Source organism: Lissotriton vulgaris, chromosome 9 (assembly GCF_964263255.1).
Source record: "Lissotriton vulgaris chromosome 9, aLisVul1.2, whole genome shotgun sequence".
Classification (NCBI taxonomy): Eukaryota; Metazoa; Chordata; class Amphibia; order Caudata; family Salamandridae; genus Lissotriton; species Lissotriton vulgaris.
In genome coordinates this window covers 70518389-70542083 of record NC_141697.1, presented here as the reverse complement: position 1 = coordinate 70542083, position 23695 = coordinate 70518389, and the positions used below count along the sequence as shown (strand labels likewise).

The 23695-nt window shown below is 46.8% G+C and overlaps 1 protein-coding gene across 1 annotated transcript in view; it reads right to left on the bottom strand.

Moving 5' to 3' along the window:
* Window positions 1–23695, bottom strand: part of DCAF5 (DDB1 and CUL4 associated factor 5) — a 334903-nt gene that overhangs the window by 176951 nt on the left and 134257 nt on the right. The window contains exon 5 of the mRNA XM_086937046.1: window positions 7868–7997. Coding sequence (XP_086793172.1) covers window positions 7868–7997 — 130 coding nt within the window. The remainder of the gene's footprint in view (window positions 1–7867; window positions 7998–23695) is intronic.

The window sequence follows — 23695 nt, the reverse complement described above, 5'->3', positions numbered from 1 at the left end:
AGTTCATCAAATTCCTAAAAATGTTGTATTTTGACTCGCCCTGAAGTATGATATTCTAGAGACAAGGACTCTCACCCCCATCCTGAATAGACGCTAACTTCCATTCAAATAATTAACTGCTCCAGCCACCTGCAAGTGCTCTGAAGTTAACCAATCCAACACAAGGCGCTATTCAAGATCTCCATACTAAATACATGAAAGATGAAAACAATTTTATTAGCCAAAAAAGCAAAATATATTGGAGTGCATTTTGACATTTATTTACATACGCATTAGAGGGAAAAAATAATCACAAGTGCCCGACACATATATTTGTTTATTTTCCTAGTTTATAATCTTTTGGTGGCAGTCCCAACACCTCTGTACACAAGCCCCAAAATGTTCGATCCACAACAGTCTGTGTTGCTACGTCTACACTCTATAGAAAAGACATGTTTCTGCAGATTTACCAGTTAGTTTACTATGGCGTTAACGGAGCAGTTAGACGTTTTTAAGTATGCCTAATTTTACAACATAATAGTCTGAGGCAAAAGAAGATAAAGTGATTAACCAGGATTTGATCAAGTGGGGAAGCCGGGATTAGGGCTCTGATCTCCTGCTAAGGACGAGTTTAGACACCCTTGAACACACTTTCTCCAAGCTGGTGCCATATTCAACACCCTCTCTCTCTTCTCTTGCACCACTAGAGCCACAACACCCCTGCAAGACAATAAACTACAACATTTCTCCTTCTCCCATGCACTGCGGATTAGGGATTGGGCTAAGTGCCATCTACAGAAGGGAGGTATACAAAAATTGATTGGTAGAACGCTTGACAATCTTGGCCACAGGTACTTCAACAGGGTGCATCCAAGGCCATCATTATTTTGCTCACCATGTAACCTTACTTTGGAACCAGGCATATGCAAAACAGCCTGGACCCTGCTCTAATGGGAATCGTCCAGACCAAACTGCCGGGCCAGGTCTGGTCTGAACCGGAACACGAGCAACCAAGTACTGGTTTAGCCCTAGTTGTGGCACTTCAGTCAGATGTAGCTTGGCACCAGTGGCACGGTGAGCACAGGATCCACATCTGGGCATGCGTGGCGCATTTAGGGCGTTGCACTGAAGTACACAAAAAAAGTGATGGGTGGAATATATAGCAGGGTATCTAAAGCCCAGCAAGAGGAAACCTTGTCCGGCTGTTTCATGGCAGCCATGTGGTAAATATGCATAACATATGTTAAGGCTCTGTAGACATTGATTAAACTTTCTTTGACAGATTCCTCTTGAGACCACTCTTGAAATGTATACACAGCTCACTTCTCAATCCTGTGCAATGAATTGCAATAACAATAGGCCTCATCGTGGCACACCTCGACTACTGTAATAACATTAACTTTGGCCTCCCCAAGAGAATTCATTACAAGATCCCAATGATTCCAGGAGCAGGCAGCCAGAATCGGCCTGAACATCCTTGAGTGGGACCACATGATACCTGCTCTCACAGCAGTTCACCAGCTTTCAGAGGATGCAGGGAATACATTCAAGGTTCAGTGCACAGAGCATAAGCAAACTGAGGCAAAGGCCCAGAAAACCTCCCAAAGAGACAACTCACTAGGCCCATACCAGAAACTTTTGTTCAATGTCCACTCATCATATCAACCAGCAAACCTTCAAGAGGATGAAACGCAGATGCAGCTCAAAGGATGTTCAGGGCTCAATAATGTGAAACATCCTTAGTCCTACCCTGAGTAATGATCTGAACATGGGTTACGCCTGAAAAAGTATCAGACACAGTTGCTCCATACCAAACTCTAGCTTGCCCCTCTCCTCAAGGGGCCAGATCCAGAATGCTCAAGCCATGCACCAGAGGCATGCTGATGAGCATGGCCCCTGAAACGCCCAAAGGCATGTCCCTATTGGTCTATGGAAAAGACACTTATTTATTCATTTTATATAGGGCCACTCAACCCGTGTTCGACATCCATGCTGCCCTCCCTTGAACCCAGAATGCAAAACAAGACCTAAACAAGAATTGGCAAAGCCAACAGGTGGGGCTTTGGCATGTTGGTGCAATGATTCGTTTCTTGATTCCTTTTTTATTGCAAGCATATGCCTCAAAAAAAAGAAAACCTACTACCACTTAAATGTGTCCACAATATGCTTGCAATTATAATGTTACGTTTAAAAAATTCACTGAGAAGATGGATTTATTATGGATTTTTGTCCAAGAAAAGCAAGTTTTCAAATCAAATCAAAAATACTTTATTTCCAAGAAATACATTCTTACAGAAATATTGCACATTACCCAGTTCATGTGTAAACAATACCGAATGTCAATATAAATTAATTGTGCGCAGCACTCATTTGAACGAATTTGACCAACGTGACATTGGCTAATAGCCGTTTAAACACTTAAAATTTCAGCCGCTAAAAGACAGCAGATGGTCGACAACCCAAAGCCCCACATATATTAAGAATACATTTAAAAAACAAAAAATGCTGAATCAGCCATTAACTTGCAGTTCATTTTACTCTGGAACAACATGGTCAAGTGCAGTTTGCATAGCAGCTTATCACAATCACATGGGTACTCTTAATCAATCTTGCTACAGGTCGCATTTCCCTTCTCACGCTAGGCCGTGCCAGATCATCCTCTTGATGCAAACAGGACTGAGATCTTCAAATCAGCCCAGCACAAATTAAAAACTCTTAAAAAGAGAGATAATAAAAAATAACCAACAGCTTGCGACACATTGCTTGCCAAGTCAAAACACTACTCTGCCAGCTTAAGGGCGTGCCGACCTTTATCTTAGAACACTAAGAGGAAGAAATCCTAACCAGAGGTGTTATCATTTTTCGCAGGTATTGACTGGTGGCTATGGCTACATCCTGGTATCTAAAATCACACAGCTATTTTAAGCCCATTTCTCTCGGATGTATCCTGAACTTTTTTAATACAGGTTGGAAAATCGTTTTCCTTTCATCAAGTAAAAAGACTGAATCCATCAAAAGATGGATCACTGAATATTTCATACCCTGCTTACCGGGGCACCGACCATGGCACTCGGCAACTTTGGTTTTCAACCCAGATATTCAACGACCAGGGTTGATTCCCACCCTCAGCCGCAGAATTTCATTCCATAAAGCCTCATCAGAATTGCATAGAGATACATGAAGAAATCCAATCTCTCCTGACCAGCTAAAAAGGTGCTAACTCTTAACTTTGAGATACGGAAGGTCCTCTATCCAACTGGTATCAATAGCGCTCTTTATGTGACTTACTTGAGCTACTGTCCCTGCCTCAGTGCCCAAATCATGAACTTCCAGGTGCTCTAACATTTCTATCACAGGGTTGGTTCCTCCTAGTAGGGAAGGTTGCCAGTACCTCTGGTAAAATTATCACGGACAATTTATCCCCAGGGACCCCGCTTTTAATAGAGAAACAGAAGCGCATAGCTTGGGCGTCTGCCAGCGCAGTCCAGGCTACTGTTCTCAAGTCCCTTCCGATGGCTGGTATCAGAGCATTGTTTTGTAAATCTAGCAGTAGTTTCAACAAATTATCTTCCAAGCCAACTCAAGCAACCCGCCTATCCATTGCCAACACTCTGCACCATAAAGAGCCTGAGGTATTAAGTTGCCTAGTATCACAACTTTACTTAGTGGCTCAAAGGAATAGCTACCAAACTTGTGGTCAGAATTCTTCAGGTCTTTACTTCGGCTGAAGTGCAAGTCTCCGGGCGGCCACATGTTTATCCCACCTCAGATCATCATAAAAAGTCATGCCCAGATACCTATTCTCCCAAACCTGCTCCAACCACACATTACCTAGCAACAATTTTTCTTTCTAGGGTAAAACAGAGTTTTTGTTTTATCAACATTTATCGTCAATTTGTTTTCCAGACAATAAGCACGAAATATTTAAAAAAAGGATAGAGGAAAAAATTAAATCACCATCTAATCAGGCACCTATATAGTTCAAGCAAAACAAACTGCAATTTAGTACCATAAAACGTAAAGCACAGCTTTAGTGGCGATACATATATTGGTGTTAAGCATACTCCGTCGCTAAGGCAAGAAAAAATTCTTATTGTCAATATGATTGTTCATCCATCAAATTTAGATGCAGACAAACCATAGGTGTAACCATGGCAGGCACTCCTCCGTCTCTGCCAGGGCAACCAGCCCTCCATCGCAAGACGGAGTAAGGACCGTTGGAGACTGATCTCTATGTTTAACCACCTAATTTAGATGGGCGGACATATAGGGCAGTTTTCACTGCCCGCCACCAGCTGGAAAACCCTGGCGGTAAGGGGTAGAAAAACTGTCTAATGCCCCCCTCGCCATGGGAGATAACTCCATGCGAGTGGGCATTTTTTTTCCAAAAAGAAAATCCCTCTTTAGGATTTTCATTTTGAAAATAAAAACTATGTTTGGTAGGCGGCTACCTCATGTTTTTGGAGACGTGTGTCAAACTTTAATAAGCATTGACCGGAGCCGCTGTGATGGGGGCTCCTGCTAATGCTTCAGAAACTACCTCCGTCTTGGCGGTCATTTCTAAATTCAGAAGGTGCTTACTCCATCAGGGCGACAGAGTAATTTACTCTGTCCGCCCGAATATAAATCACCCCTTTAGTCACTGATGAGAAAGGGAACTGTTGAAAGAAGATGTGCACAAGCTTGGTACGGTCATTCAAAGTGAAGGGAGCCAATGGGGAGTGCGGGCTGCTTTACTGTCCCAAGATGCTGTGGGGGCGGTGAAAGCAAAATGTGACTGACAGTTCAACACATCAAAGGGTAAATGAAGCCTGCTGACCAACCTCCCCTTTAAAACCTTGCCTGCTTATGACGGAACCACGCCGTCATGATCCACGGGCGGCGTGTGCTCATGGCGGTGTGGTTCCGTCATGCAGCTGCCGCTCCGCCTACGAGGCATTAATGAGCGGGCGGGGCCGTGACGGAACCATGCTGTCATGAGCACACGCCGCCCGTGACTCATGACGGCGTGGTTCTGTCACGAGCATGGCAGCGCCGCGCTCAACCCTCAGTGCCAAAATGTGCGCCTCTGGAAGGGGTTAAACTTGTACATTACATATGAATTTCTTGGTAAACAAAAGTCTAGCGAGAAGCTAACGTTGCCTCAAAGGGCAGGTCTACAGGAAGGGGCTAATTTTATGACAAGGCCCGGAGAACAATATTATGCATTATCCTCTTTATTGCGACACACACAGCAGCAACAACAACTAGAACTTTTAGCTTTTAGAATTAGAATACTAGTAACATTCTAAAGAGTATAAACGTGCACTAATGTCACTTTATAGCAGGGACTGCTGTAACAACCTGATCATACGCTCCTTCTGACGGCGAGCTGACGTAACCGAAAGAGCAGAGACGCGCAGGATGTTAAAGAAAAAGCCTTTACTAAATGAATAAGACATTTCAAACACGTGAAGTGTAACCCAACTTCTATGCAGTATTCCTAATTAATTATCTGGACTCCTTGCTTCTCAGGAAGAATTAAACATGTAAAATACTTTCAAATAAAAAAGAAAATATTTTACGGGAGGCGAGTTAAACAACTATGCCCTCATGTAAAAGAGACTATCCTTTGAGCAGTCAGGGTACAAAAATGTGAAGAATTTAAAAGTTGTGGGTGAGTCAATCACACGTGTCCGAGCCCGTTGGGAGCTGCATTTCACAGGTGGAGTTGTCGGCTCCCGTCGGCAGCGTGGGGCAAAGCTGCAGAAATCTGGAAAAAGAAACTGCAGCACGTCATGCCACACTAGCTCCCAGCGACACCCAGTGGCGACAAGGCATAATGGCAGGTAAGAAGGAAAAGACATCACCACGCAAAGAAATGCAGAGGGATTAATTTCCAAGGAAGCAGTACCAGGGTACTAGGAGAGGGCGGGAGCAAGGAGGACAAGAGTAAGAAGAAGGGCAGAGGGGGACAGAGGCGGAGCGCCTGCCCCTTGCTAGCGACTCGCTGCACTTGTTCGACACGGAGACATCCGGTATCACTTTATAATTACGTCAGTAGTGACCTATATTAAGAACATATCGGTAGCCTATGGGAGCCATATATATTATTTTCACTGCTGCAACACTCGTCTTGTACGGGACAATCAAATGGAATGAACGTTTTTTTTACTTCATTTTTAATTTATTTTCATTATCATCTTTGCGTCATCATTATAAATAGTGTCATCGGTCTTTAAACCCGCCATTTTACCAATTACCCTTTTCATACCTCAGCTGTGTCAAGTGAACGACATTCATCTTTTTTAGTCAGCGCCAAATCATTTGCGCCGCTAAATTAAAAGGCTGTGTGTGATCTGGATTTAAGGAGAATGGTTCGTGGCCACTGGGGCACCGCACACTGCAAACTGAATTTCTCAAAGCATCAATACAGAAACAACAGTACTTACTCTATCGAGTTTCGAAAGGTACACGCCTGAGTCAGCCCACTGGGATTTAAACATTTGATGTAACATGCACATTAACCCACTGAGCTATTCAACTTGCTACATACATAAACAGCTTTCCAATTCAATGTGCACAAATGGCATCCTTCCCACCAAATTAAACGCATTATGAAAAATACATTTTACTAGTATCGCAATAAACTTTCTCCAAGACAGCACACCTTGTACAAAAAAAAAAAAAGAACAGATGAGATACCGACAGGAGACTTATCTGAGACGAAAAAGCAGTATTTGTTCAATAAGAAGATGAACCTTAGTGACACTTTTTTCCACTCTCCAAAAATCGTTTGCGGGCAAAATCACACAAAAGTTCCAGGCATACAAAATGGCAGAAATTCCAAACATTTTGTACAAAGCGAGATACATCAGATTATACTAGCGCAACAAACATTTCACAAACGCCAACTTGCCACCAAGGAGTCCCATGCGCACACCTCCGAAAGGACACAGCTCAGCGAATCCTGTGGGCACAGCTCAGGTAACACCCCAGCTGCTCACCTGGAGGTTGTGCTGGAAGACCGCTATGGGAGAAGTGATAGCTGCACCTCATGGGCTCAGCAGTACGCTGCACCTCATGGGCTCAGCAGTACGCTGCACCTCATGGGCTCAGCAGCACGCTGCACCTCATGGGCTCAGCAGCACGCTGCACCTCAGGGGCTCAGCAGCACGCTGCAACTCATGGGCTCAGCAGCACGCTGCACCTCATGGGCTCAGCAGCACGCTGCACCTCATGGGCTCAGCAGCACGCTGCACCTCAGGGGCTCAGCAGCACGCTGCACCTCAGGGGCTCAGCAGCACGCTGCACCTCAGGGGCTCAGCAGCACGCTGCACCTCATGGGCTCAGCAGCACGCTGCACCTCAGGGGCTCAGCAGCACGCTGCACCTCATGGGCTCAGCAGCACGCTGCACCTCAGGGGCTCAGCAGCACGCTGCACCTCAGGGGCTCAGCAGCACGCTGCACCTCAGGGGCTCAGCAGCACGCTGCACCTCAGGGGCTCAGCAGCACGCTGCACCTCAGGGGCTCAGCAGCACGCTGCACCTCAGGGGCTCAGCAGTACGCATTAACACTGAGCCGCCTGCTCACCGGGTGGGTTTATAGACAACCCAGAGAGCGCTCTCATGGGAGTGGATTTATGGCTGAACTTCACGGGTTCAGCACCCAGCATAAACACAACACCAGCTGAACGTGTGAGCCTGCGGATGTCCCATGGAACGCGGTCATGGAAGTAAACTGCTGGTTGAATCCCATGGGCAAAACACTACGCACAAAGAGTGCACTAGCTGCTCACCTGATGGGTTTACAGACATCCCATGAAACGCTCTCAAGGGTGCCGACTGCCTGGTGAATCTCTTGGGCACAACTCTCTGCAAAACTACACCAAACGCCATTGGCTGCTCACCTGTTGGGTTTGCGGATGTCCCACAGGCCCACGCCTTCTTTCGAGTTAGCGGTCGCCAACAACCGGGGCTCCACAGGGTTGAACATCACGCTGTGAAAGGCCGAGGGGTAGTTTGCTAAACAGAAGGGGTCTGGTGGAAACAAAATTAAATGGAGCATGAGGCAAAAGAGTATCAACCAATGACCCAACAGCACGCCAACCAAACACACAAGTGATGTCTCAACAACACGCCAACCAAACACACAAGCGACGTCCCAACAACACACCAACCAAACACCCAACAATGTCCCAACAACACGCCAACCAAACGTACAACAATGTCCCAACAACACACCAACTAAACACACAAGAATCTCCCAACAACATGCCAATTAAACACACAAGCGACGTCACAACACACCAACCAAACACACAAGAGAATGGAAACAGTGCCAATGCACAACACTTCAGGACGAGATACAGTGATAAAACAAATTCACCCAGATATAAACCCATAATCATTAAAGTATTACTGGTGAATGTACGGGTAAGGTCCTCTAACTTGAACCTGGTCCAAGGACTAAAAATGCAAAACCCACAGAAGGAACTCCAGGCTCCACCAAATAGAAAACCTTTAAAGCTCTTACAAGGAAGATCGTCTTGCAGGCCTTAAACTACCAGATAGAAAAATGAAAAAGAAAAGCAAGTGGCGCCTTCTTCTCGTCTCATGGTACTGGAGGGACAAGCTAGTCCTGCACCTGTTACCAGGAAGACCAAGCTGGGCACCCAGCAGGATATTCTTAATTATGTTATGTTGTATGTTATATGCTGTTTTGTAACGCGCACAATTACTACCGGAGTATCCTGGCGCGGTATACCGCTGGGGAACCCGTCCTGGCTTTCCCTGTGGGATGGTCCCTACTGGGAGTCCCCAAGGTGGAGCCAGGCATCCCCAGCGTTAATGGGGCCGTTGTGGAGATGAGGCAAGCTAATGCCCAGAGTTGCCGAGTGGGACCGCTGGTTAGAGTAGGCACCGAGGCGAGAATTATCAAGTCCGCTGACCCTGGTCCACGACCCTGCCGCGTCGGGAATTGAACCCTGGTCCCAGGCCGACTCCTGCTTCCGGGTCTGTCGCCTCTAACCAGTGAGCCACACCACACCACATCTAAAGAACCTGACGCTGGTTTTGAACGGAAGCTCAAATTAATCAAATTTATTTTTTTTAATACAGAAAGTGCTTCCTCCTGCAAAAGTATAGAGGGTTCAATTGTGTTTTTCCACTCATGGTCACCTTTAAAAAGAAACACTTTACAGATTGGAATTATTATCATAAACTATAAAAAGCTACTAATATTTAGATTTCTCAAGTCGCAGAAGTCACTCTTAAAAGAAAAAAAAGAGATCAGAATGTCAGCTGCAAGTGTCCATTTTACTATGATAATGGATTTTTGCAAAACACTGTCAACGACAAATCTTGGCTCTCCATAGGGAGATGGCGAATGGTTTGAGAACAAAACATAATTTATTTGAACAGTCTGGATTTTAGAAGCACACTGGTAACAGAAGAATGTTTCTTAATGAAAGAAAGGTAAAAGCGATTGTGACATAAGGTTAACCCAAAAGGTGGTGGATGTATCCCAAAAAATAGGAAATCAAAAGAATGGAGTCCACGCAGTTTTAAGAGAATATTAGAATTCCAGTCAGATGGAAGCTTGATTGTGACTCTGTATGAATTGCAGGAAAATATGTAAAAGGAGAGAGATAAACATTTACACCTGCACGAGCCCAGGCAGGTCTGTAGCTTGACCTGGCTGCCCCAGCGCGTGCCAGCACTCCAGAGGGCTGCAATCTTAGAGGCTTTCATAAAAACAAGTTTACAGCAGCAGTTTGGATCTCTGCACACACCACAAACCCCTGAGGAACTTGAAGCCCAGAGCTAGTGGTAGTACAGTCAAGCTGAAAGTAGGCACCACGTGCACTGGAGTTGCTGTGGTAAGACACTCTTTCTTACCAGACTACATCTGCTTTGGGTTATCAGATTTTGGGACATCATTACGAACAAGAGTGAAGTGTTCACAGCACACACTAGTGCAGGCTCCAAACAAACAGGCCCATAAGAACAGCGTTGCCAAACGGAGCATCCGCTCGAGAACTACCACCCACTAGAGATGATGGTTCCAGAGGACATAATGGCCTCGTCCTGGACAGGTCTATGCAGAGCTATTTACACTGCGTTGGTGTAAAGGGTCGACCTGTGTATAAAAACAGCTCTATTTACCCAGCCCTGCACCTCTAACAATCACCAAGAGAACGTGGCTTTGTTTGATGACGTCTGGCTGGACGTAGACATCTAGTGTGACGTCATTCGCCAGACGGGCCCTTTAAGCCGGGGGAGCGTGGACACCACCTGGCCGGGAAACATCATTTACAACGAAGTCTTTTCCACGCATGACGTTATCAACGATCCACTTACCCCGCAAACGTCTCTTCAACGCGGGTGCCTTCCACGACCGTCTTTACCACGCAAGTGGTATTCCTTTTGGTCGTCCTGCTTGTAAGTTCTGCGTGGCCTTGGGGGGTTGGGGGGGTCTCTCCCCCATAAAAAAATAAAAAATAAAACGAGCAGGCTACATACATTAAAAAAACGCACTACAGTGTCATTTAAAAGTAAAAGAAAAGAGCCGCACCAAAGACGTGGCGTGTACGTCATAATTGTAGTCCTTTTTTAGTTTTGGTAGACGTGTTTTGACGCTTATTTCCATGGTGGATGGAAGTAAGAGCTGCTGAACGTAACGTCTTTTAAATGCGATGTTAGAACTTGCGTTCTAAAGCTGCGTGGTAAAGCCACTTGCGAAGTAAAATTCGCGTGGTAATGCCATGCGGAGTATTTGTATTCGTGGTAAAGTCATATATTCTGTCCATAACAGGAGCTCTGGCAGCAAGAAGGGCGTATTTACAGAACAACTGGGTCTGGGCATCTCTCACTGGAATGAGGGGTCTTTAGTGAAGGCAGATGACGCCTGTAAGAAGCACTACCGAACCGGAGATTTTAACCTTCACAGTGAGATCTGGGTGAATAGCTGCTTGTAGGAAAGTACATTTCTCAGGTCTTGGTATTTCTCCCGTTGGCAGTTGGCGCCACCGTGTGGATGGACAGGATAATGCGTCTCACAGTCGACCAAAACTGAAACACTATTTACAGTCTGCAATGCCCTCTTCGGTCTGTGGGAAGGCCCTGTGTGGCCGCCCACCCGGGCCATGCACGGCTGCGGGTTGGCCCTTTAAGATGCGTCCGAAGAAGTACAGCAAAGAAATTGGCAAAACAGAAGGCATCTGCAGAGGAAGAGGCGCCCACAGACACCAGCTGAGAGAGCCGCCAGGAATGGATCAGTGCTCAACAGCGTCTGATTGGTAACGCGGGCATTCGGGCAATGCCCGAGGGGCTGGTGTCCGAGTTCCTGATGTGGGCTGCTTTTTTTTTAGCAGTCTGGGGCCGATTTGGGCGCTGTCTCTATTGTTCGAATACAGCCAGCGGCCCAGTGGGTATCGGAGTGGCCTTTCTATAGGCAGATGGGCGCTCGTTACCTCCTGTTTAGCAACGGGCAGAGGTATCACTCCCTTTGTCTCACTGGCCGGCCCATTAACGTGTGCACATACTGAGAGGGGGCAGGGGGGCTGAGGCCTGAGTAGAAGTGGCCTCACTGGTTTCCAGGTGTGTTTCAGCAGTGTAAACTAACGTGTGCATTTTTTTTTTACCACCGCCTTTTTTTAAATAAAATTACGTCGAAGCAGTCATTTGAGGAAAGGCATTATGCAAATGTGGGCCGATTTTTTTTTGCGTGCCCGGGCCGATTTTCAATCCCAATCCAACCCTGGTGCTCAAGGACGCGCCTAGGAGCTTTCACCATAAACGTGCGCTATAGAAGGGTGATCTCGTACCAGGGTTGCATTGGGAATGAAAATCGTCCCGGACACGCAAAAAAAAAAAACGGCCCACATTTGCATAAATTCTCCTCAGATCACTGATCTTATAAAAAAAACTTTAGGGGGGGGGGGGGGGGGGGGGTAAAAAAATGCACGCATTAGTTTACACTGGTGAAACAAGTGAGGCCACTTCTCCTCAGGTCTCCTGCCCCCGCTCAGTATGTGCACACATTAATGGGCCGCCCGAGAGACAAAGGGAGTGATACCTCTGCTTAACGGAGGTAATGAGCGCCCATCCGCCTCTAGAAAGGCCACTCAGACACCCACTGGGCCACTGACGGTATCAGAAGAACAGAGACAGCGCCCAAATAGCCCCCCAGACTGCTCAAAAAAGCAGCCCACAGAAGAACTCTGACACCGGCCCCTCGGGCATTGTCCGAATGCCCGCATTACCAATCCGACGCTGTCTCCTACTCAAATATTTACAACAAGGGGTGGTGAGGGACAGAGTCTCTGAATTAAACAGAATACTCTCACCCAGTCAAGAGATCAGGGCTAGATCCAACACCGTTTTTTAGCTCACTGCACCATCCCAGTTTCAGAACCTGGCTGTATGCAAATTAGTCTGTTCCTGTCCCAGTGCATGATGGGAACAGGGCAAACCAAACTACAAAAGCCAATTCTTACACTGGGAAGGAAACAAGCTACCGGGGACCGGTTTCTGGCATTTCAGCCTCTTCGGCCCGGCTTGCTTGAATCCTGATGGTGCAATGAGCAAGGGACTCACATCTGAGTAAACCCTAGAATTGGCTTGGTAGTTTAGTCTGCCCTGTTCCCATGATGCACTGGGCCAGGGACAGACTGATTTGCATATAGCCAGGTTCTGAGCTGGGATGGGGCAGTGAGATAAATAACGGTGATGGATCAAGCCCTGATCTTTGGACTGGGTAAGAGTGGTCTGTTTAACTCAGACACTCTGTTCATCACCACCCCCTTTGCTAAATCGTTTTTGGCCACTATAGGTGTGGCAGGGTATACTCAGACATGAGTCCCTTTCTCACTGCTCCATCAGGATTCAAGCAAGCCGGGCCGAAGAAGGCTGAAATGCCAGAAACCGGTCCCCGGTAGCTTGTCTCCTTTCTGGTGAAGAATTGGCTTGGTAGTTTAGTCTGCCCTGTTCCCATGATGCACTGGGCCAGGGACAGACTGATTTGCATATAGCCAGGTTCTGAGCTGGGATGGGGCAGTGAGATAAATAACGGTGATGGATCAAGCCCTGATCTTTGGACTGGGTAAGAGTGGTCTGTTTAACTCAGACACTCTGTTCATCACCACCCCCTTTGCTAAATCGTTTTTGGCCACTATAGGTGTGGCAGGGTATACTCAGACATGAGTCCCTTTCTCACTGCTCCATCAGGATTCAAGCAAGCCGGGCCGAAGAAGGCTGAAATGCCAGAAACCGGTCCCCGGTAGCTTGTCTCCTTTCTGGTGAAGAATTGGCTTGGTAGTTTAGTCTGCCCTGTTCCCATGATGCACTGGGCCAGGGACAGACTGATTTGCATATAGCCAGGTTCTGAGCTGGGATGGGGCAGTGAGATAAATAACGGTGATGGATCAAGCCCTGATCTTTGGACTGGGTAAGAGTGGTCTGTTTAACTCAGACACTCTGTTCATCACCACCCCCTTTGCTAAATCGTTTTTGGCCACTATAGGTGTGGCAGGGTATACTCAGACATGAGTCCCTTTCTCACTGCTCCATCAGGATTCAAGCAAGCCGGGCCGAAGAAGGCTGAAATGCCAGAAACCGGTCCCCGGTAGCTTGTCTCCTTTCTGGTGAAGAATTGGCTTGGTAGTTTAGTCTGCCCTGTTCCCATGATGCACTGGGCCAGGGACAGACTGATTTGCATATAGCCAGGTTCTGAGCTGGGATGGGGCAGTGAGATAAATAACGGTGATGGATCAAGCCCTGATCTTTGGACTGGGTAAGAGTGGTCTGTTTAACTCAGACACTCTGTTCATCACCACCCCCTTTGCTAAATCGTTTTTGGCCACTATAGGTGTGGCAGGGTATACTCAGACATGAGTCCCTTTCTCACTGCTCCATCAGGATTCAAGCAAGCCGGGCCGAAGAAGGCTGAAATGCCAGAAACCGGTCCCCGGTAGCTTGTCTCCTTTCTGGTGAAGAATTGGCTTGGTAGTTTAGTCTGCCCTGTTCCCATGATGCACTGGGCCAGGGACAGACTGATTTGCATATAGCCAGGTTCTGAGCTGGGATGGGGCAGTGAGATAAATAACGGTGATGGATCAAGCCCTGATCTTTGGACTGGGTAAGAGTGGTCTGTTTAACTCAGACACTCTGTTCATCACCACCCCCTTTGCTAAATCGTTTTTGGCCACTATAGGTGTGGCAGGGTATACTCAGACATGAGTCCCTTTCTCACTGCTCCATCAGGATTCAAGCAAGCCGGGCCGAAGAAGGCTGAAATGCCAGAAACCGGTCCCCGGTAGCTTGTCTCCTTTCTGGTGAAGAATTGGCTTGGTAGTTTAGTCTGCCCTGTTCCCATGATGCACTGGGCCAGGGACAGACTGATTTGCATATAGCCAGGTTCTGAGCTGGGATGGGGCAGTGAGATAAATAACGGTGATGGATCAAGCCCTGATCTTTGGACTGGGTAAGAGTGGTCTGTTTAACTCAGACACTCTGTTCATCACCACCCCCTTTGCTAAATCGTCTCCTACTCAAGGCACCAGATGCCCCAGAACGGAAGGTCATCATTAGCACATCTGGACACAGGCTGCGGTCCTACAAGCACCTTGTGCCTCCTTGTCACAAGCAAGGAAAAGCCAAGCAATGTTTTGAGCAGAGGTCGTTGTAGGCATGGCAACGGAGAAGCGACGTTCCCAAGCTTGAATAATTGGATCAAAACCGTTCCTGTACTTTTTACTTAAAAAAACAACAGTTCTTGAGTTCCCCCGGGATCGAAAGGGGAGAAGTGGCTTCTCTACTGTCAATCAATAAGGGGTTTGTAGAGCGCACTACTCATTGTTAGGGTCTCAAGGAATCTTGGAGGAAAGGGGTAGGTGTGCAGCTCCATTGGGGTCATTCAAAGAGCCAGGTCTTGAGGTCTTTCCTAAATTGGTGTAGTGTCGGGCTTCACCGGAGATGAAGGGGGAGCTCGTTCCAAGTCTTGACTGCGAGGTAGGAGAAAGATCTTCCACCTGCTCTGTTCTTATAGACACGTGGGACTGCGGCTAAGGAGAGGTCAGCAGAGTGGAGGTTTCTCTTGGGGGTATGCAGTTGTTGAGGTATTGTGTTCTGATGTTGTGGAGGGCCATGAAGGCATGCGCAAGCAGCTTGAAAGTAATTCTGCTTTCGAAGGGAAGCCAGTGGAGGTTACGGAGGTGTTGGGTGAAGTAGTTGTGCCGTGGGATATTATTGATTAGTCTGGCTGCAGCGTTCTGGACGGCCTGGAGTTTGCAGAGGAGTTCTTGGTTGATTCCAGCGTAGAGGGAGTTGCCGTAGTCCAGTCTGCTCGTGATGAGGGCGTGAGTGACCGTTTTCCTGGAGTCGGAGGGTATCCATTTGAATGTTTTACGTAGTTACGGAGGGTGTTGAAGCATGCGGAGGAGACGGTACTGATCTGGCGATTTATAGAGAGCAATGAGTCCAGTATAATGCAGAGGTTACGTGCATGGTCTGTCGGGGTGGGTGGGTTTTCGAGGGCAGGGGGCCACCAGATGTAGTCCCATGCGAAGGGGGTGGAACTAAGGATGAGGACTTCAGTTTTTTATGAGTTAAGTTTCAGGCAGCTGCTCGTCATCCAGGTTGCAACTGCTTTCATTCCTTCTTGGAAGTTGTGCTCAGTGATGTTGGATTCCTTGGTGAGAGAGAGGATGAGTTGGGTATCATCAGCGTAGGAGACAATGTTGAGCCCATGGTTTCTGACGATGGTTGAGAGAGGGGCCATGTAGATGTTGAAGAGGGTGGGGTGGAGGGAGGATCCCTGGGGTACTCCGCATCTGATCTCTGTTGGTTCTGAGAGGAAGGGCAGGAGTCTTAATCTCTGTGTTCTGCCAGTGAGGAATGAGCGTATCCAGTCTAGGGCCTTTCCTTGGTTCCCAGTGTCATGGAGTCTGGTGGCTAGTGTGTGGTGAGAGACGGTGTCGAAGGCTGCTGATAGGTCCAGGAGGATGAGGGTTGCCATTTGGCCTTGGTCGAGGAGAGCGTGGATGTCGTCTGTGGTGGTGAGGAGGGCAGTCTTGGTGCTGTGGTGCCTGCGGAATTCTGATTGGGAGGTGTCTAGGATGTTGTTGGCTTCGAATAAGTGTGCTCGCTGGGTGTTGATGGCTTTTTCGATGACCTTGGCTGCGAAAGGAAGCAGCGAGATGGGACTGAAGTTCTTGAGGTCCATCGGGTCTGCAGTGTAGCTTTAGGAGGGTATTGACTTCGGCGTGCTTCCAGTTGTCGGGGAATGTGACGGTCTCGAGAGAGCAGCTGATGGTTCGACGTAGCTCGGGTGCTATGGCTGTGGAGGCCCTGTGGAAGATGGGTTGCGGGCATGGTCTTTAGGGTGTCTTATGTCGTGAGTGGGGTCCAAGTAAGTAGGGTATGTTGGGTGGCGTCACTTGGGGCGGTGCAGAGGTCTTGGTCGTCGAAGTTCTCGTAGAGCGTCTTGATCTTGAGGTGAAAGAAGGAGCTGAGTCTGTTGCAGACATCTTGGGAGGTAGGGACGTCCGTTATTTCGCTGTAGGGTTTGGCAAATTCCTGTGTGATGAAGAGTTCCTTGGAGTTGTGGGCATTGGAGTGGACTCATGCTTGGAGAAAATTGTTCTTTGTGGATTTGATGAGTTGGTGGTGTGCAGTGGTGCCTGTTTTGTAGGCGGTGCTTGTTTCTAGAGTTTTGCGGTTTCTCAACGTCTTTCCATTCGTCAACAGGAGTGCTTGGATTCTTGGAGTGCAGTGGTGAACCAGTTTGCTTTCTTGTTGTGTCGTCTTGCAGTCTCTTGGGGTGGGGGCGAGCGTGTTGGAGCAGTTGGCGATCCATTAGTGGAGGTTGCTTGCCACAGTGTTCACTTCTGTCGTAGTTGGGGGTGGAGTTCAGGAGAAGGCATAGGTGAGGTGTTCTTCTGAGACTTTGTTCCAGATTTTGCATGGGTGGCGGCACACATGCTTGTGAGAGGTAGGTTTTCTAAAAGAGGTGGATGCAGTGGCGGTCAGTCCAGAGCAGTTCTGTGGTGTGGCTGAAGATGCTGCTGTTTCCTCCAGCGAAGAAGGGTGTTGAGTGTGTGTCCTGCTGTGTGAGAGGGGACAGAGAGAAGTTGCTTCAGTCCTATGCTGGGCAGGTTCTCTAGGAGGGTGGTGGTGGTGTTTGGGTCGCCGTGATTGTCCAGATGGAAGTTTAGGTCTCCGAGTAGTACGTAGTCTGTGGAGGCAAGAGCCGATGAGGTCGGCGATGACGTTGGTGAATGTGGCGCTGGGCCTAGCGGTCTGTAGACGAGGGTTCCACAGAGCGTCATTCTGGGGTTGGTCTAGATCTGAAGTGAATGTTTTCCATGGAGATCGAGGCGCCATCCGAGTCGGTGGTTGTGGTATGGAGCAAACTTTTGTGGATGGGGGCGAGGCCTCCTCCTCAGTGGGTGGGTTAGTCTTTCCTCAGGATCTTGTATCCATCGGGGATAGTGGTTGCGATGTCGGGTCCAGAGCTGGCAGTGGTCCAGGTCTTTGTGAGGAAGGTGCCTTCGAGCATCTGAGTGTTGAGGAGGTCCCAGATTTCAATGGCGGGTCAGTTTAGGGAGCGCACATTGAGGAGGATGCAGTTCAGTGGTTTGTGTATGCTGGCGTTTGGTGGGCTGGGGCTGCTGCTGGGGTCGGAAGGTGAGTGAAGTTGCAGCGGCAGTGTCGGCAGGGGATCGGCATTGGGTGTTACTCTGCGTCGAGAGCTGGTCGCTGTTGTTGCATCCGGGGTTCAGAGCATGGAGGATGCTGGGGTCGTAACGGCAGGGTGCCGGGGGACCAGGGTCCCTGGAGCTGGTCTTGGTCGGGTCACGAATGGGCGCAGATGGGGTAGTCTTGGGCACGGCCGCACAGCAGCCGCCATTAAGTAGGGGTCGGGGGGAGGGCGATCAGCTGGGAGGTGGGAGCGACACTGGAGGGGAGGGGCGTGAAGCAGCCGCGGCGGAGAGCGCTGGAAGAGCGAGAAGGGGAAAAGAGGGAAAAGAGAACAGAGGACACAGAACAGAGCTGAATAGCAGAAGAGCAGGGTGCTCTTCCACTTGACCACCTGCTGTGAAGTGAGAAATGGGAGAGACTGCTGAAAAAGAAACAAGCCATCACTTCAGGATACCTGTTCCCTGAAAGAAATGTAAATAGGTGCAACTAACTAACTAATCAGCAAATCTAAAGGCTGCCTGGGAGCCAATAAAGGCTTTTATCGAAAGAATCTAGAATGTTTCCTTTTAATGGTAAACCGATTAAAAAAAAAAGCCGTACACTAGGTACAGTTAGCTTCTCACTAAAACATAACTTTTGAAAGCACAGTAAACATTTAAACCATATTTTTGCACACTTTGAAACAGACGATTTATAACGTGTGCAACCTTTTACTGTAATATATTTATTAAACTAATGACAAATATTCACAGCATTTTCTGTCACAAGATTAAACCTCTTAGCACTGTAAATACATAGCAGTATTTCCCCAACAGGATTCAAATCGGTGACCATCCGGTTACATTCACAGGCCAAACATGTTTTTCTACATTTTAGTTGCATTTACTTTTCAAATGAGATGTGTGCATTATATCCGATATGCAGTTACCAGTAGGTCAGTGTACAACAAAATAGTTAATAAATAGTTAATATTTTAATCTTTTTAGCCATTTATGTGACTCTCCCACTCACTGCCCACCTCCCCAATGTACTCAGGATCACAGATCCCATATTTTTCCTTAAGCACTTTGACCTATGGTTTTGAGTACCGAAGTCATCCCCCATCACCACGCCCCTATTGACTTTTGTTTAGGGAACTGGTAAACTCAGGACTTTAAGTGGGTTAAAAACGTGGCCTATGTAATTAAAGGTGTGGCTTAAACATGTAAACTAAACCTCTATAGTGTGCCAACCGGACCGGTATTTTGGTGCCTCTCTGAGCTTTCTATTATTGCATCTGTAAATAACACAACTGCCGTAAACCTTTCACATCAATGTATGACCTGCTACCAGAATATTGTTAATGTTGAAATGATGGGAGAGGTCTGTCCATCCACCTCATGAACATGTGGATTACTGTATCCTATACAATTTGTGGTGACTCTTACTTAAATGCCAATAAAGAAATCTGAGGGGAAAAATGATTGAATACATGAAAAGGTGTCAGCAAGAAGCCACCCTTTTCTGCAACACTAGTTTGTTTGAGAAAAAGGTTGATCATGGCAGATAAATGGACAGAGCCTGTGGCTCACTCATGCAACCGGAGGTTAACAATCTGAGGAAGAGTGTTTGTAGAGTAAGTAGACACAAAGGACAGCTGTGCATGGCTCAAATTGAGTACACACAAGGAAGGTGAAGTCCAAATTAAGGCCCTATTGTGGCATTAAAAAAAGCTTGGGTGGATCAGACCTTTACGAAATCTTATCACACCATGTGATCTGAATAAGGATTGCTGAACCGGTAAACACAAAAAAAGCAGAAAGGGCGGACAAATAACCTATATTAGTGCCCACTGCAAGGCCTTGCTGGATCATAGATAAAACAAAAAGTAACACATCTAACAACTTTTCCTGTAATGAGTCTGTATGGTGGAAATAACACCAGCCCGATTTTTGGATTAACTTCTGGCAACTAGAATGACCTTCACTACTTTGGAAGGGAGAGTGAAAGCAGTCGACGGTTGCTGCTCATTCTCCACACATGAAGGTGGGTTGCTCCGGCCAGGACTCAGGGCCCTGCCCTGCTTACTGGTGCGACCGAAGATCCTCCCAAAGCAGCAGCCTGAGTGGAGGACAGAAGCTCAAGCCAAGGAGTACCACTCTCTCCTAAACCCAATCTGGAGCCACTAGGATGACTTGGGCCAGGTCATTCCTGACCTTCAGAACTCAGAGCGGAGATGTAGAGATAGGAAAGGATACAGAGGTTCCAAGCTCCACTCTAGACAAAATGTGCATCAAGGAAGAGGCTTTTTGAGAACTCCAGCATGCAAAAGTGTTGACATTACATTCTCTCTGTGGTGGTAAATAGGTTAAGCACGGGTTCTCACCACTGGTGAAAGACACCATACACCACCTCAAGGTGTAGCTGCCATTTTTGATCCGCTAGGTGTTTTTGGCTGAGTTTGTCCAACCTGGTATTTGAAGATGCAGCGGGAGATGACCTACTGACTCAGTCAGGTCCAGAGCTGCAAGGCCTCCTGGCATGGAACAAGGACCCTACTCTGCTCTGCTTGTTGCGGAATCACATGGCAGTGGTGTGAACTGTGAAGACCTGGACCAGCCTCCCTTTCCCTTCAATGGATGGTAGGAAGGTATTTACGCCAAGTGAATGGCCTACAATTTCAACAGATTGATAGAGTCAAGGCTCTACAGGAGAACAGAGTCCTCTGGCATCTCCTAGATGGCCTCAATAGCGACATGTCTGTCACCCCCATCAGTTCTAGGTAAGGTGCTGGGAGGAGTGTGATGCTGGTCCAATTGCAGCTGAACAACCGCCACTGCAATTCTTTTGCAGTCTTCTACGAAACCTGATGGAATCAAACCGCTTCCCTTTGTAATGAGCCCATGGACACGTCGGATACCACTGCAGAGCCAGAATGTGTCATCTGGTGTAAATGACCAGCAGGATGTCACAAAGTCTCAGAGACTCTCTCACTAAGACCCAGGACTGAAGCAGAAGTATCAGGATCATAGTCCAAATGTCCTGGAATTATTAAACCGGAGGAAGGGAGTTTATACAAAGGAGTCAGGTGTGACTTCAGCACGTTGGTCTAGAACCCCACATTTGTTAGGAGGTTTGCCATAGTCTGGAGGTGTTCTAAGACTGACTGGTGAGCACCTTGAATAGCCACTCGTTGAGGTAGGGGCAAGACTTGTATCCAACCTCCAAAGATGTACTGTAACTATCACTTCCATGAACATCCAAGGAGCACTGGTAAAGCCGAAGGGGGGCACGGACAACTGAAAATGCTCCTGGTCCATCTTGAACCATAGGTAAAGCCTGTAGGACTGCAGGACGAGAATGGGAAATTAGGCATCCCGAGGGAACTGCGCTACCATCCAGTCTTCCGGGTCCAGGGAAGATAGAAGTTGGGCCAATGTCAGCATCCTGAATTGGTCCTTTTTCAAGAAGAAATGAAAGGGCGAATATCTAAAATAGCATGACGGCCTCCATTCTTCTTCGGCACCAGGAAATAACATCCCCATTTCCGATGCTGGAACCCTCTTGATGGCAGGCTACCGTAATGCATACCTTAATTTCCTGGCTCTGCTTGTCAAGTCACTCTTGCTTGCAGACCTCTTCACTCACTGATTATATCTCCAGCTTCTCCTTGACTGCAGCAGATGCCACAGACCATCATTGTCTGGATTCTCCCCTTTGCTACCAAACGCCTATCTCTCGACCTGGCACTTCATCACGGGAGGTTGAAGAAACAATCTAATTCTGGGGAACCAAGACTCAGCCAGTGTAGTAAACAAGTATTTGCAATGCAATAGATCTCACATTTGCAAGAGTTTAAGCTATTGGCATTCTAAAGGACAATGTTTTTTATTTATCGGTTTTGATAATTAACACATATTTATGTGTAAATGACAATGCATTTTATTTAAAAGGCATTATCATTTACAGAGCCAATAACTCAAATTCCTGTAAATGAAAGACCTATTTCACTTCATGGAAGTAGCAGCCCTTGTCCCGGGCTTCTTGGAACGTTAAAGCGTGCATGGCACGTTGAATGTTGCACGAAAGCATGTCGTGCCTGCAGTAGGAGAAACTCATTAAAGAAAATAGTGCTTAGACATACCGTGTAACAGAAGTAAAAGGGCCAGTCCTCATGGGGGGCTAAAAAGAAGACAAGGTGGTACTAAGGGGGGATTAACAAGCCTATTAATGAATCAGAAGCCAGCATTTACGAAGGCCAATGACATAAGTGAATGACAAATATGGGCAGAGTGTGGGCAGGGCTTCAAGTCCAGACTCTAATACAGCATGCCTCGAAGAGCAGCACATGAGCGACCCAGGCTTGACCTACAAATAATGCAAGGACGTCCCCCAATTTCAGGAATGTGCTTCATGCTGTCAAAGCAGGGACAGCAGTGAAGCAACACAACATGCATGCCTTACAACAGAAGGAGAAGGAAGAGGACATCCAGGCACAAAGGAGATAAAAAAAATCACTCCTCCAGGAAATGAGCTCAGAGATCACAGTCTTCGCTTGCCATTTGTGTGGACCAACTAAATAACGAAAATAATCTATAGTAGATGCTTTAGATTCTGTAGCAGACCTATCACTTCACCAACTGGTTCATTTTCCCCCCAGATTGTGTGAGGTACTTACCTTGAATGTTTGAATGTGAATGTTTGAATGTGAGTAGGTTGGATGCGATATGCTTGATGACTAACGAATGAGAGTATGGATGAGGTTTTATCTTCACTTTTTTCGTGTCTTGATGTCCTCTATTGTTTAATAAATGTGTTTTGAACTTGAGCACTAATTCAAATTCGTGCATTGCTAAAATATGTTTTTGAATAAACAGCTATTTAATAGCAGTCCTGAGTATTGAACTGTCGTCTGTACTCTGCATTCAAATATTTTTCTAGAATTGAGCATCAGTACTGGCATTTATTTGCGTTATTTAGTTGATCAGGCTCAGACTTACTGATTAGAGCCAACCCCATTTGTTACTAGTGTTGATAGCGGGAATTGTCTTGCAAGGTTTTCCTTGTTGAAGCCCTACTAATGAGGGCGGCTAGAGGATTTTTCACCTCTTCCTTCTAGGTGGTGGTTGTTTTATTTCTTTCTTTCACCTGATTTGACTTTATCTATCATTTAAATCTTTTCTGTTCTGGACATCTACCACAACTTTTCTCATAGTAAATTTGTGTAGAATATGGCAGAGAAGGATACCTTTGCCTATAGTGAAGATCATATCAGGAGTCTTCTGAGCGCTCCACCGGTATTCACTTCAGTTTCCCTCAGCGTATCAGCAACTTCGCAGAACGAATCGGACAAACTTTTGCGATTGAAGAAAAAACAGATTCGAACTGACTTACATGGACATTTTTTACTCCAACATCTAAGGGATGGGACTATCCCAGGCGGCCTCCAAATAAAAAGTATTCCGGTAATTTTTACCGAAGACCCCCTCTTCAAAAAGGGATTTAGTTGCATTGAGACAAAGTGCAGCCGGGACCTCATGGTCCTAACTGTTGAAACAGCAGCTAGGATTTCTCAAAAAGAACTGGAGGAAATTGCCCGGCTTGAATCAGAAATAAGCAGCAATCAAACAATAACAGATTCAAAAGCCTTATTGGACAAAGTAGACAAAGAAATCCAGGAGTTTAAAGACTATACTATCAAGCAAAAAAACAATCAGTTTGAAAAGGACAAAAATATTTTTTCATTAGAAAACATATACCCTTTTCTACAAGCGAACTTTTATACAAAATCAGATTCACAACGCTATTTATCAGATAACCGTGGTAGATCACGTAATCAATTTATCACCTTCTCTGACACATCCTCTTCCTCTAGGGGTGAAAGTGATAATAGCAATAGTAGACCCAATAGGAATCGCAAATGGAACCAGCAACAACAACCTCAGGGCCAAACTCCGAAGTTTTTTTTAGGGAGAGGCCAACCCAGTTCAAGAGCAAGGGTAAGATACACACAGACATGGGAGATGACAACCCGCCGTCAGCATTACAAAAACTAG